Source organism: Fringilla coelebs (genome assembly GCF_963513975.1).
Source record: "Fringilla coelebs genome assembly, chromosome: 6".
Taxonomy (NCBI): domain Eukaryota; kingdom Metazoa; phylum Chordata; class Aves; order Passeriformes; family Fringillidae; genus Fringilla; species Fringilla coelebs.
In genome coordinates, this window is record NC_140034.1 from 40,927,017 (window position 1) to 40,943,489 (window position 16,473).

General features: G+C 37.1%; 1 protein-coding gene across 1 annotated transcript in view; it reads right to left on the bottom strand.

Moving 5' to 3' along the window:
- The window catches only part of EXT2 (exostosin glycosyltransferase 2), a 73,423-nt gene that overhangs the window by 28,839 nt on the left and 28,111 nt on the right, over positions 1-16,473 (bottom strand). The window contains exons 8-9 of the mRNA XM_084207272.1: positions 10,507-10,638; positions 1,556-1,745 (exon numbers count right to left, since the gene is read on the bottom strand). Of these exons, the coding sequence (XP_084063398.1) occupies positions 1,556-1,745; positions 10,507-10,638 (322 nt within the window). The remainder of the gene's footprint in view (positions 1-1,555; positions 1,746-10,506; positions 10,639-16,473) is intronic.

Sequence of the window (16,473 nt, forward strand, 5' to 3'; positions counted from 1 at the left end):
AGTCCTAACAACAACTTCATTTGCTACACAAGAATCCACAATACAGCATTCCTTTTGAACATGTATTTCTAGAAGACAACATTACTTGTCCCACAAAATCACCACATTTTCAGATGAGAATGACAGATCCACATGTACAGCACATGGGAACCAGGCTCATATAGAGCTACTATAGCTACAGTATTTAATCCAGAATGAGAAGAGGTGCCTTTAATTGCCCAGCACAATGCTCAGGATTTGTTGATACTGGTGTTCAGACTTTGAAGAAAGTCACCTTAGGGAACAGTAAGCACAGAAACATAATGAGCAGCATTGGAGAGTCTGTCTAGCACTGGAGAGGATTACCAAAGACCAAGGCTAGCTAGCTTCCCTTACATGCGGCAAGACCTCCCATTTATTCCATGGTGATTTCATAATTCACTGATTCACTAATGTCAGGACATGTGTTTTCAGCTGAGGACCTGGGGAAAGATTAGGAGCAGCATAGTCTCATGAGGCAGGCAGCCTGGGGGTGGGAAAGAAGAGAGTTGGTTGGACACAGAGCAGTTCATGGAATGTACAATGACATCGCATAGAAGGAGACAAAAATCCATGGGATAGGGATCATTGGTTTGAAAAGGTAGACAGCAAGCTGTGAGGACTGGGCAGACTGAGATCAAGGTCCTGGCACAAAGGGATACAGTACAGCAGTATGCCAGGCTGACAAAGCACACCTCAGCTACTGAAAATGAAATAATTGAGAGATTTACAGCACTGAATTCACACTGGAGTAATTAATATACCTTTGAAACCAAACCTCATTCCAAAAATCTACACATATAAATATATACATAAATATACACATATAAAATAACTTGGGAAAACGCCTGTGAATGAGTCCTCATTTTAAAATAACCATATTTTAAAAAACAATTTAAAAACCATGCAGATGACACTAGACTCACTCACATACTACAGAGATCAGCACAGTATACCACATGTGTTAGAAACAGAAATATTTTAAAACATGCACTGCAGTATTATCTTACTGGGTAAGTATTAGCATTTTCACAAGATATTCTAGTGGTATCCATTTTGGGCACCTGAAATGTCCCAGATTTTCATTTAATCAATCAATGAAAATATTCACCTATTTTATAGCTCTAAGCATTCAAACTACTTTGCTGCTTTGAACCACATTTGCTCTAGAAACAGTCCGATAGCAGCAGTATATACACTGTTACGAAAGCTTGTCTACAAAGAAATAAAAGCAAGTACTGACAGATCAAAAATAGGCTGCTTCTCACTACTCCCTCAAAAAATGTTAAGGACAGAAATCATTCTGTAATATTACAACCACTGGTATGCCTTTGTTCTTGTTATCTACTTTGGCTTCTCTCGTTCCATTTTCAAACACTGTCAAACACAAAAAAATCCAAACCGATTATTTTGAACGAACCACGAAATACTTCTTGAATATAAATGATGTAGAAGAGAGGTCATTCTGTAACAGGTATCAATAGATATGCTATGCCCAGTTTCACCTTCCTCCACTATCCCCCCCACAGGTTTTTACCTTCTGGTGGATTCTTATTCTGGTTGTTCCAGACTACCAACAATTTGGATAGACTGGGCACTTTAGACACCTCGGTGATAACTCGGAAAAGGCTCTCCACTCGGTCATAGGTCAGAACCACGGCTGTGAAACCTTGGGACTGAGGTGGGATCAGTGGAAGGAAGAGTGGGTTGCTCACACTGCTCCATTTCTGCGAAGGAAAACAAGAAAACAGCAATTTGTTTAAGGTAAATTATCACAGTAGGGAGTAATTCATATAGTCAGGCCGTAACCATCAGATTTGTTATTTGCTCAGATCAGGCAATTCTCCAATTCTGACTTTGGCAATTTCTCAAAACCTTTATTCCAATCTCTTTCTTATTTCAATTTTCATTTATATCTAGCTGTAATGTTGCAACCAGATAGAGATTAAGGTGAAAACTAAAGCGGTAGAGGTAGATAGATCTGTGGAGAAGGAAAAGGTGAATTGAGCCCAGCTAGCACGGTTCAATTCTCATTTACTAATCATTATTTCAAGACACTTATATTTATAGTCAGGACTCAATAAAGAGAGAAACTTACACAGCACTACAATTTCAGAGTGAAAAAGTGTTAACAACAACAAAAGCAAAGGAACAAACCCATTAACTTGGCATAAAATGTGCAACCAAGCAAGAAAGGTAAAAAGCAGGTACAAAGAGGAGCAATGTACGAGCTTCCAGAAAGTTTGGTCAATGGTGGAAAAATTCCACCTATTACATTTAAAAAAAATTTTAGAAGACATGTGATTCAAAGATGAATTTCAGAGTTATCTGCTCCTTGTGAATTTTAACTAGGGCATCCCTTCTGAAACTTTAGAGCTCTTACTTCAATTCACAGCATAGGGAAGCCAGCCCAGATGGCAAGAGACAAGACAGACAACTGCATTCCCACTGAATGTGCCAACCCCCTTTGGAGCTGACAACATGGGGGAGGAAGCAGAGAAGGGACCATTTGACAAGAATGAAAACACCAGCATTTCAGTCTCAAATTTTCCATTCCAACTGATGCTCCAAGCAGGGGTCGGACAAAGAAGCAAAGTGAAAAACCAAATCCTTTGGGACAAGGTGAAAAGGGGAGTTGGGAAAGCAGAAATAGAATGATGCTGTTTTGCAAGGAAGTTTTGAATCCTAGCCTGTAAAAACTATGAAGACTCATAAGAGGTTAGCAACTGCCAGCAGTTTACAGAAATACTGTGAAATTCTTCAGCTAAACTCATACCATAGGCCTGCTTGTATCAGGAGTAAAGCAAGTTTTACAGACTCAGAGTTACAAGGTCATATTTGTAGGAAGTAAACTTTGAAATTTTCTGTTTCCCTACTTAGTCTTTGGTTAAATTTATACACCCAACAATCACATTCCTCGTGTTTAATGGTTGGACACCTCTAACTACAATGACTTCAAGGATGAGGAAGATAAAGAGCCCATTTACTGAAAGACATCACAACATTTTGGTACAGGAGAAAAAAAACATAATGTGAATATGATTTCCTTCCATGAACAAATCAAAACTGAAGAGGACATAAATAAGTGAGGCAGAAAAGTTAAGCACGGCATTGGCACACTCCTTTGTCCAGGATGGTCTAAGAGTATGTTCCAGGCAAGGACCTGTCAGTAGGAGTAATATGCTTTAGTAGACTTCCTGAAATAGTTGAAAAGACAGACTGGTCTTCAGCTACACACATTTTATCAGGTCTGGTAAAAGCAGCATTCATCTTAAACCATTTGTGAGGATCCTAATGGAAAACACAAAGTTCTAGTTTTTACCCAAGAGGAAGAATAGGATAATGTAGAAACAGTAACAGTACAATATGGAACTTTGGTTTTTGAAAGGGACACAGCTACCTATGAAAGCACACTCAGTAATTCAGAAAATATACATCCAGTACTTCAGCAACTGATATGTGCAGAGAAAAATCTGCTTTCATACTATTACATTTTCTAAAATTAAAGCTTTTGTACATATTTTGCTAGTTGTATAAGATGACTAGTGGCAGATGGGGACAGCCCTCTGATTTTGCTGCAGCTTCAATAATTCCTACAGCAAATCACAATCTAAATGTTACCAGAGCATAATCCACCTCATTAAAGCTTTACTACAGACTTGTTTCCACACAACCCCCACCCCAAGACTGTTATTATCTGAATGACCTTGGTAATGTCAAGCAGCTTCTTAACACAACTCTCAGAAACCTCTTTTCATTAATACTTGAAACAGAGGTTTAACATCATAATCAGAGTGCCAAGAAAATATTATGTTTCTGTCCTACAAGAAGAAATAACTGGTAGAGCCATCTGCAGACAATGTTCTATTTATTACTTACGGGTGAGAATTGCTACCTAGATTGATGGCTCCCATTTGAAGTTTTTCTAGAAACATTTTCTCTCTGTCCACAGCACTTTCTAACAAATTGCTCACTATAATATATTTTGAAAAGCATTATTCCTTTTCCATAATCTAAGACTATTTTAGGTACTTACAGAAAGAAATATATCATGCATATGTGTGCAAGCACATGCATATGCACCTAAAATGGCCATGAATTTCTCTTATAAACTTAAATTTTAGGTACATTCCTTAAATCCCAACTTCTACTACTTTCAGAAATGCACGAAAATTCTCCCCTGCTGGTCATAACTTAGGAAAATAAGGCAACTTTAAAGGAGGCTTTGCTTCTGCACCTACTAAAGGATGATGGAGGGAGGGAAAAGTCTGTAGACAAACACTAATGGATAGGAGAACCATGCCTCTCATTTGAGAAAAACATTTCAAAAAGGCAATTAAGCATCTCTCAAGTGCCATTAAGAGCCAACCCCCTGCTGCCTGCCTGAAGAGTGTGTCTACAGTCTGAGACCTATTGACCCCACTTTCTGCAGGAAATCAGGCAAATTCAAGCCTCCATAATTTGCTAAAGTCTTCCAGATTTCTGCTTGGGAAAAGCAAACCATACAGGCAATTAATACAACAGCAACCTAATTAAATCTCCATTATGGCAGCAAAGCATGAAATGGCTAATGACATAGGGATAGGTTCTCCCAGTCACTGCTCAAGCAACCAAGTGATGAAGGCACATTTGCTCTATTCCCATCTTTATTAACATTCTTGATGGAAATTTACAGGAACTTTCACTCTCAGAGAGGAGAGCAAACAGCAACAGTAGACTGATCATCCATCACCTTTCTTTGATGAAGTGCTGACACTCAGCTATAGATAAGAAAACCCTTCACTATCACCCTCCCAGCTAATATCAATAGAAGAGCCAGGATAATTAATCCAAGATTAATAGGTTACTTGCTGTGAATCATTTTTATGGGCAAAAAGGATCAAATTGAAACGTTAGTTTCCTAAGAGTAATTTCATGTCACTTAAGTCTCACAGTCTCAGTTGTCTGACAGCTCTTTGCAGTTCATATGAAAATGCAAAGTACTGGAATGTGAGTGACAGTGAGAGCTTGGGAATAGCCTGAAGCTGGAAGAGAGGAGAAGTCAGGAATGGTTCTGTATATGCATAAGGATTCAGACTGCTGCAGCTGTCCTGTGCATGCTTTCTACAAATGAGAATGTGTGAGAATGCCTTAGAAACAAGGCACCTTCCTTTACTATAGCTCGATCCAATACTGTCCTTCCTTTTGGTCATCAAAGACAACCTGATGCTACTTTAGGAAAAATAAACACATTAAGGATGATGCATCAAGGGAGCTGAATTCTCATGATGTGGGAGGCTTTAGGCTGGATGTGATGTAGAGTCTTCAGGTTCAACTTAGCAGGGAAGTTTATAACAGACCTTTCTTAGCAGGGTACAGAAGGGAGATAGGAGGAGCTTCACAACATCAATGAACACACACACCTGGACTGAGAAATGGACAATCTTAATATTTAAATTCTGTGGAGCTTCAAAGATACTGGTAAAACACCAGAGGTAACAAAGACTCGGTCCTGTCCCAAAACTTCTTAACTGGTTGTTCACCATTGAAAGAGACTTGAAGAAAGGTACAGTACACACATTAGAAACTACATCACTGAATGGTCTTTGGGAAAACAAGGCTGTGTAAGATGTTCCATAACAAAGAAGAATCAAGAACTTCATAGCTATAATTTAGTGAGAAAACACAACAACATCACTTAAGAAAAATAAAATTTCACTGCTCCCATGAACAAGACAGTGAGCTTTCCCACCTGCCTATTTTATTTTCAACACCTATCCTGCTTGTTGTAAACTACCTATTACTGAAACCTCATATTCTGAACAACAATTCACTGTCTTTTAAAAACACAGAGGTAAGGACAGCAGTGTGCTGAACTTAGCAGCTGAACAATCCTATATATCTAACCAAAACAGAGATATATCCCCTGCCACTGTGGTTAAGGCTTTTTCAGCTGGGTTGTTCTTAAAATCAATCTAACCTCAACATGGTTTCAATTATGAATTACCAGACCAAAAAAAGCCTTGACTTATTCTATTTTTCTCCAATTATTTATGGTAAGTTTCTATTCAATACTTTGAGAAAGTATTTCATCATGCTTCCCATCCTTAAGTGGTCACAGGGCAAACCCAAAGGAATTAATCCTCCCTACTTGTCCAGAGCCAACCGAAGTGCTTACACCCAACAGAATTACAAAGTTGCAGTGGCCATCATTTCATGTTTTAATCTTAAAATTAAAGATCTTAAACCTGCCTCACATAAAAAATTATCCACATGACAACAGGAACTTCTATCTAGTGTAGAATAATCCACTGTGTAAGAAAAGTATACAACTCTGGGCAGGTAAATTAAAGAACGAACTGTTAAATCATGTTTCACACTCACATAAAAATACCAATGTTTACATCTGAATACTTGTGCGATATTCAACCAGTCCATAATACCAACACAAAAAAAAAAAATCAATAAACTGAAATTTATTTAGTATTTAAAAAAACCAAACCTATCTTCTAATATGAGAAATAAAGCAAGATTTGATCTAGCTGATTGAAGCCATCACACAAGTAGCTTGAAAATACAGAAGAAAGAGAAATCTAATATTGTTCAGTGGAAAAAATACCAGATACACACTGCCCAGAAAAGTGCTAGCTTGTTTTCATTTACAGGTAGATAAAAAAGTATATGCTAATATTTGCTTAATGCTTGGGAGATGACAAATGGTGTTAGGAGGGAAGCACAGTTATAACAGTAGCATTATCTGTAGACTGAGGACTATAAAATATTAGTCAAAGAAGTTAGGAATAGTTTAATTTTTAACAAGTGCCAAGTTCCTAGTAATTGGCAGGAACACAAAGTACTCTGTAAATTAACATCCTTCTTAGCCTTTGCTAAATGAATGACATTCTGGGCACTAAGACAATTCTGCTATTTTAGCTTACACCAAATGATGGTGCTGTTTTCTGCCTCACTGGAAGAAATGAAATCTGGTATGTTTATTGTTCACATACTGATATTCTCAAGTGATTATTAAGCTCTGGTCTGTATCATCCAAGGTCAGAGCTCAAAAGCAACCCCTGACAAAAAAACCATCTAATGTTTCATAGGTCTACATTATAAACAGGCTTGAAAGAATTTCAACAAAAGCAGCTGAAGAATTCTGAAAAAACCTGTCTTACTCATTTTTCAGAAACCCATACATATTAGTGAGGTATAAGACAAAGAGGAGAATTTAAGCAATCTACAACGAAGCATAAGTGAGGAAGTAATTTACCTCTATTAGAGCATAACAAAGTACTTAATTGAAGGTAACAGATCACATCTCAAACCCAAATCATTATTTCCAATCCAGCCCAAACTAGTAACCATCAAAATGCACACTGTAGAATCACTCATTTTCTGGCTTACTTGGACATAACTGATTGTCTCTGCCTAATGGATAATGGTTGGGCCAAAAAATACAAAAGACATTAAACTCCCATGCCTGCACCAAAAGATTGTCTGAGATATAAAGGGCTCAAGCAGTCCAGCAATGAATTTCAGGCCCCAAAAGTATCATTTGCTCCTCTTCATTAAAAGGAGGAAATATGTCATAATGCATTTTTATTCAAAGCATTATTCTATAACATATTAGCATGTTATATGCTACTAGTCTTCCATTTCCTCAACAGGACAGTGAATAAGTAGAAAAATAATCCACTTTATTACTTTTTTTTTTTTTTTTGCTTGAGAAAGGCCAACAGTCTTCAGTCAGCCCATAAAAACACATAAAACTGCTTGGATCACTTCCCCTGTGCAATGCACTAAGTATGGAATTAACTGCATATGATTTATCTTCTGCATACTGAATACTCACTCCTGGAAAAACACCCTCCTGTACCACTGCTGGATGGTCACTCTGGTGAAGATACTCAGGCAACAGTTTTACTAATATTTTGAGCCAATATAAGTCAAAGTAATGCCAAGTAAAGCAGCCTTCAAGCCACCCAATCCCTCCCTTGCACACACCCCCACTTTTTCTTTTTTTTCTTGCCTGCTAAGTTTTATATAAGCAATATTACTTTGGCTAATTCACCTCAAGTGAAAGAGAAATATCAAAAAAAAGGTTGCACGTGAAAGAGAAAACTGTGACCCAACTGTAGAAGAGTGCAGGACTTCTTCTTTGGGTATGAATCTAATTCTGGAAGCAAACACATGAAGCTACAAAACTTCAACAAAATGCAAAGTATAATGTGCACCTTGGAGAGTTACTAGCCATTCTAATTGTCCAAGTAGAAATAATGGTTATACTGCTTTGTCTAACACATGAAGCAATTGTAACAACTGAACAGCACAACAATTAGTAACCAAAACATTTTACCAGACTTTTTCTGTTACTTCTCAGGATTCTGTGACCTACTAAGCAAAATTACTCCCTATAAGCACACACAAAAAACCCCCCACCTTAAACCAAGGAGGCAGGCAGGTAAGAAACCGTGGCCAAGAGTTCTTTCTAAGTATCCTTCTCTGCATAATGATCTTGCACAGCAAGCTCTTTCTGTTACACAGCTGAATTTGTCCTAGCAAGTAAATGCACAAATCTCTTAAAGCCAGCATTCTCCTGTATAGATATTCATAGGCAAATCTGTGCTCTCATTTTCAAAACCTCACTATTCAGAGCACAGGGATCTGAGCTCTATGAACAGCCTTGTACTGATTAAAGTAATTTCTGGCTGATTTCAGTGAGCCCTTACAACAGTGTTTGCTCCTCTGCATATCTTGTTAACTTGTGCCTACAGCTTCTACACACTCTGCACCCTTTGTGCTCCTATGGAAACCAGAAGAGCAGTGCACTTAATCCCTACTGACCACAACACCACATGGAACAGCAAGCAGAGCTAAAGGAACTGGCTGCTAAGCTTGAAGGCAGAATACACATGGCAAGTTCTGGAGGTTAGTTCTGGCCAGTAACAAGAATTTATGACTTACTCACAATTTTCACTGTGGCATTAATGTTCACTCACAGGTGCTTATTTTAACAATTAGCTATATCCTAGCCCTGAGACTGGAATAATTTTCTTTAAAAACTTCAGTCATGAGTTTATTTAGAGAAGAATACAGCAATTTTCTTGTAAACAAAAAGGACATTAGTTACTTTGCCTTCTTATCAAAGTTAGAGGATACAGCTCCATTTTCCTCTGCCTCAAATGTACATGTTTAGGTCCTTCCAACTATAATGTGTCATCCAGGCTGACTAGAAATTGTAAGAGTGCTAGGAGTGGATATTAGACAGGAGCTAGATGAGACACAGGCTCAAGCAGATTATTACTGCCCAACAAGCAGACAACTTTGAGACTCCGACTAGAGCATTTAAAAAAAAAAAGCATAGGAGAGAATCCAGGACAGGTTTTTAGGTTCCCTTTAAAGACTGAGTAATCCTTAAAGCATTTTCTTCATTTCACTAAGTGTGTTTAAAGGTGCTTGGCTCTGCTACCATATTGTAAAGGTGTTCCCTTCTTGTGGAGTACACACTTGTGCAGATTAATTTTCCTTAAATACTGACCAGGCCACATTTCCTCTCTGAGAAAAGACAAGAGAGGAAATGTGGCCTTTGGCTCAGCAGTGGAAACAGAACTTCTGAAACACAGCAATGAGCTTCTAACTCTTCCTCAGCAACTGTTCACACTCCATGGGTCTGAAAAGTTTCAAGTAAAACCCACTTTACTCCTACCCAGTACTCCTACCCAGCTTTCTTTCTCTAAACTATCAAAAAGCAAGACAGTTAACAAGTTTGGTTTTATTAGTCAAACAAAACTATTTTTTATATTTTGACACAGAGAAAATTAACTGATTATGAGTGAAAATCATCTACAGGCTTTTATATAGTAAAAAATTAGAACCAGCTGCTTGGTGCAGGAGGTTAATTAATACTGCACTGCTTTTTCTTAACAGAAGTGAGTTCAACCAGTGAAGATTTAAATTAAGCCAAGAACAGGCAAAAAAAAAAAATCCAGTAAAACTTTGATCATCAATTTCTGAATAAGAGAAATTGTTAAGAAATAACACAGAGAAAATTGTAGGCACAAGAATAATTAGCTATTTCAACAGAATTATATGAAAGATTCCTCCAAATTTTTTGAGATCTTCAGCATTTCCACTATATTCTCTGCATCATACAGACTATGTCCAAATACATACAGTACTCCAAATCCTCTGAGTTAAACAGAAAAGCTTGTATTTGTGTCTGCATCAAGAATAAATAAATAAATAAACAAGGAAGCAATTTAATGTTTGCAATAGCAAAAGTTAAAAGTTCTCATCTTTGTGCCAGACCCTAAAATGAACTACTAGTTATTTTGCCAGTTGTCATAAAATATATTAGCTTCATCTGTGCAAGTTACCAGCACAACACATATACACACAAACTCAGACACAGAATTATTACCAAGTTTCATAGCGCATACCTTTCATACGAGGGAAAAAAACCCCAAAACCCCAATTTGTTTTATGAGTAAATCAAACAACTTTTCTTACCACAGCTGGGGGATCATTCCATTCTTCATAAGAAATGGCAGCATATGGGTAAATTCTATCATTGATAATCTGAAGAGTAGCGAGAGCAATTGCTTTCATCGATCGAAAATATGCTTCCCAGAACCACCTTGCCTGTAAAGAGAGTAAAATTCATTTTCACATTGCACAGATCCAGTGCTTAATAATCAATTTTGGCTTGCCATGCACAATCTGTTCCATGCAGTCTACATGTCAGGTGGAAATTAAATTAGGAGGCATGTTTATTGTAGATAGAGTATTTCCATAATGCCTGAAGGCTTCAAACTCAACTCCACCCCTTTAAAGGACTCACAGCCAATAAAAAAAAGCAGCAGCATTATTTTGCAAGTGATTAAACAGAATGAAAATATTTGAAGGAATCAAGTACCTTCACACTTAGATCATATGTTTTCATCCTGAAAAATGTCAAAAGCAGTTTGACCATAGAACAAAATAGATTCCTGTTATACTCCATTTTTTCTAAGGCAAAGGAATCCACAGTGCAGTTAAATAGTCAAATAAAAGCATTCTGCCTGAAAGGCAGAACTTTAAAGTCACTTTTTAACATCAATATTAGAGACACTTGATTAGATAGAGAATTTCAGCATTCCCAAGCCCTACCAGACCAGTAGCTTCCAAGAAACCTAATATTATTTCTACAAGTAAATGATTATGATTTTACATAGAAATATACATGTACATGCTAATTTATTACAATAGTAAATCCAGGCTAATTCCTAGCACAGTGTAAAACTGCTGAAATCAAGCATGAGATTGTTATACACAGGTGCTCTGAATTTCACAGATGAGTTGTTCCAAAACTAAGGTCCCATACAAGTTTTCACCTCGTCCCAGTTTCTGTGTATGACAGAAATTACAGAAGAAAAGCAGGGCTTTGGAAATGAAAATGCTGACTTATCTGACTCTCTGTTAAGAGATATAAACATACTTTTTCAATCCCTAGAACTATCAAATGATTCTGTAGGTCCCTATCCAACTCAGAAGGAAACCAAACCTTAACCTGTGCTTAACCAAACCACATAGTTCAAGAATTCTGGCCCAAAAGATATAATTTTTCTTTTCAACCTTACTTTTCTTCAGGAAACTGTAGCACATTGAACTCTCCAGAAATTAATTTCATTTGCAACCTCCCTATGGTTAAATACCAGCTATAAGAGTATGTGTTTGCTTCAAGGAGGTAGAGCAATTAAACCAAATGCATTTTTTTCTTTAATTGGAATCTGCAGAAGTTTTCAGAGTCAGGACACAGCTGAAGACAATACACAAATTTGGGCAAGTGCTATTTTACTCTTGCTACAGATTTCTTAAATAGCAAAAAAGGCTCTAGAGACAGTTTACATAAAATGCTAGGAAAATACTAAATAATATTATTTACCTTATTTAGTTACTGTATTATTTGCCTTATTTAATTACTGGAGGAATACCATGTTTCTGGAGGTACAGATCTTAGGATGAAACAAAAATAACTCTTATCTGTTTTTAACAAATGCCAACAGATCCCACTCTGAAGGTCAGTACTTTTTAAGAGAAGACACACAGTGATTCCTGCATTTACACTTCCTTTTGGATATTCCTAGCCTAAATAACAGTACAGGGGAAAGATTATAAGCACAAAATTGCACATATTCATGTTTCTGCTACCCTGTACTTTACTCAGAGTGTATGGGGAGTTTAGCTCTGGGGTTTAGAAATACAGACTTGTTGCTGAACCACCAGCCCTAAAACTCTAGTCTGTCAGTAAAAAAAAATAAAATCTGTAAAACAGATTGCGCAGAATATTTCTTCAAATATTTAAGATGAAAAAATCCATGTTACAATTTAAAAAACAAACTAGGAAAGAGATTATTGCTCCCCGAAGTACTACATTTACTGTGCAAACAGCACTAACTGTGACTATTTCAGGCTATTTCAAAATTTAACTGCAGAGAGTGATGGGTATGTCCAAAATGACACTACTCTGGAGCTTGTCATCCAGAGAGAGTGCAAAGCGACTTCAGTTTAGAATGGAATCACTTCCCTCTCCTTATTTCTCTTCCTGATAGGACTTAACAGCTGGATAACAGGCTGATTACCAGGAACACGGAACAAAATTACTACCACATTCAAGTGTAAAAGCAGAAGAATTACACAAAAGGCTAAGAATAAGTAAAAAGACAATAAAGCAAACACCACATGCTAAGCAAAAGCATTAGCATTTCTTTCCCCATGTCCCATCCCTTAACAAAAATATATTATCAAAACAACAAACTATCTAAAAAGAAAACCAGAAGCAGATAAAGAATTAAAATGGACAACAGCAGCTAACTTCTCTGTTCAAGTATGCTAAACAAAAAGGAATCCAAATTTTATTTTCATGATATTCAACAGTTTAGAACAATTGCTGTAAGCAGCATTAAGTAGGAAGGAGAAACTATTTTATGTAGCCTTTTAACATACAACTTTATAAGCAATTAAGTAACTATTAATAGTGTGAAATACAGGATTATGTATTCCATTGTCATTAAATGACAGCATTCCTATAATGTTCTAAGACTCTTTATTAATACTGTAATATCTATTATTATCTAGCTTCATAAAAATCAAAGATGGTTTTCTTCCTTCAGCAAAACTAGGATGGATCTGATCTCGCTTCTCTTTGCTTAAAGAATGCTTGCAACATCAGGGAAGATTATACCTTTGTACCAGAAGCAAATCTGGAGAAGAGGGCAGAGGGAATTTATGTTTTGTAGACTAATATTTTTGTAATTAATTTTTTGGAAAGAGCCATAAAATGTTCCCACAGTTGGTTGTAATATTTTTGGAGCTGTGTTTCTTTAAGGCAGATCTCAAACCCTTCTAAGGGGATTTGAAGTCCCCAAACAGATGTTTCAGGGTCTCATTACTTCCTCCCCACCTTGTTTGCTTTTATAAAGCAGAACTGATTAACATGGCTTGCTAGTGTCTGCTGCTCCACATGCTGAGTTACTAAATATTTTGGGAAAGTTTTCTATTGGGAAGATGTATGTTGATTCCATTTGAAATCTATTTTCTACTCCGCTTGGTGAGGTTGAAAAGCTTATGTTGGAATGTAAGAAACAGAGAGATAGAAATCCCATGAACACATTTGTGATACAGGAGAGAGTAACAACAAAAGAAAAAGGTTTTTGTTCCAGACTCTTATGCCAACTTTCTTATTATTCTTACATAGCTTTAATGACCTCTCTGTTTCTCTTTTCTGTATCTATGAATCCGGGAAACTCAAGAATAACTTTAATACTCTAAGCAGTATTTTTAAGGTATGGTAATTAATTGCAATGCACTAATTAGAGCTACCTGAATGCCCTTCAGGATCCTGAAAAAAACAATCCGTAACTCCAGATCTTGGCTTTCACATAGAATTGATTATACACAGACTACAACTATGATGAAATAAGACTCCTCCTTTCAATTTGAACTGAAATTAGCTTCTAGTACTCTAGAAGCCTGCTTGATGAGGTTTCCATATTTTTCTAAGGAAACATACTATGTAGACCACAGAATTGTAGAGAAAGCTAACTCTGTATACACCTAAATATTGCTTAGGCCACGGGCAACCTACGTGGTTAACAGAGATCAAACATCTACTTTGCACTTTGTTTGCCAAGACAACACAGATCAATGTACATTAACCTGTATGGCTTACAAGGAATTGAAAACTGAAAGAAGAAATCCAGTTTCTCTTCTCCTTCTAAATTTCTGGATAAATAGAAAATCTAGGATAGATCCAAAATGAAAGACAGAAAAGCATTACTTTTGAAAACAGTTTTACCAATGCTTTGAAGAGTCAAATCGAGCATACCATATGACTTGACTGACAATGAGAAATACATTATATTATTGGGTTGTCCAATGGATTGGAAGTGACTGGAAGTTCTCATTACACAATAGATTGCCCATGAAATTAGTTCAAGTGAATTCAATTTCTGCAGTAAATTTAACAAAGCCATGACAACTTCATTATGGAAGCCAAAGACTGAAGGAATTAGAGACCAAATTCTCTCGTCTCGCCAAGCAGTGAGTGCTGCAGACTAAGTTCACAAACATGGGTATGCCACTAAGTAGTCCTAAGTTGTTGCTCTTCCTTTATTCCTTCCTCCTGCCCCACTTCCAGCTGCTGCATCCTCATTAGGTCAGCCATGGAAACCCATCACTTTCTGTGAAAGCCAAAATTTCTTAACATAATGTAGTGTTATCAATTTATCTCTACTAAAACACATGCACACCTTGAGAAAGACTAGCAATATCTGCAAGACAGATGTTCCTTAAACCAAGCAAGCAAGCATCCAACCTAAAAGTTCAATTCCACTTGGTTTCAGTTCCAGGATTTAGTTCAATTGGACTATGAAGAAACTAAACTGACAATATTCAGTACATACCAGCACAGGAAAGAGCTTGGGAAGGGAGCAATTGCACTTATTTTCATTCCAGACAACAAGCAGCACCATGCAGCAACAGGGCAGCCTACTCATAGAAAGTAACATTTATTTCGGTAAGGTGTTATTTTCCTTAGAAATAAACCCACTTGGGGGGTTAGCATCTCTTTATAAGCTCTTTACAAGCCAACAGAGCATCAGGTTACAGAGTCCATTCATATAATGTTTATAAGTTCTAGTGTTAATGCCATTAACAGTGCTCCACTGTGGAGTGCAAGACAGATCAATGTAAATCTTTCGACTGGTTTGTGACAAAAACATCCACTGGGCATAAGGTAAGGAAAGGATTACCTTCTTTAACATTTAGATCAAGGGGAAAACAGTCCATGAAAGGAACTTTCTAGCCTTCTGTTGTTTCACAGCCCGTGATTTGGAGGGAGTTCGTAAAAGTAGCAAGAGGGGAAAAAAAATTCGCAAAAGAGTAGTAAAATTTAACTGCCCATAAACCACCACTTTTCTCAACTTTTAGGTCAGGCGCCATGATGCTGTGAGATTCTGCCCCACTGCAGCAGTTCAGTGTTTCCAAAATGCCTTGAAAGGGTTTACAAGGCCTTGAAATACAACCATTTTCACACCACCTATGGTGACTCTACTTAAATGCTTTCCTTTCTTAATGGCTCTTGGTGTTCCTGGTTTTTACTCCCAGCCGGATTAGAGAAGTCTATGCAAGGAAAAGAGTGTGGCCTACCTGCTGCAACAGCACTGGCCTGGAAACTTGGTGATCCTACTTTTAATCCTGTTCTGTTACTTATTTACAGATAAAAGTTTGGCATATATTAGATTTATTGCTTCTACTTCAGCCTCTCAGCAGTATGTGTAATATTGACCTCAAAGAGATGTTGCGGGACTTAACCATTCTAAATCTTTCAAATTTTGGGATGGATAGGAGAACAGAAAAAAAGAAACCCAATAACGTTATCTTCTCTTTTTATTTGTAAATAGGAACTTTAAACTAATGAAATATTTAGCTAAGTAACTGAAGTAAATGACTGCAGTAACCCTTTGCTAAAATGTGTATCTTCAACAGATATACAAAAGATATTACAGTAATTATCTAGAGCTCAGCTGTGCATCTGACAGCTCTAGACATGGAAGTGCATCCATGAAGGCCTGCTAAAGTTTTATGTCATATTGCAATATAATCAAACCTTTTCTAAGTTACTGAGATGCAGCACGTTATTTCCCATCGAGTAAACTACTCAGATTGGTCCCAGGCAACCTCCTCTTCCCCCAAGCTACTGCCATTGGGCAGTAGGATTAAATGAGCTACTGAGGTTCAAGATAAATTGAATTTTTGTATGTTTGCTCCATACTCAAGATGCATATGAATATAGGTGATGTTATATAACAGACAGATAGCAAACCTGAGCTCTCAAGAGCCCTACTGACCTCCCCTACAAAAGGGGGCTAAAGAGAAGGTAAGTTACTCTTTTGGAGCAATATGCACTTTAGAAAAAGTTTCCCAAGATATATTTTG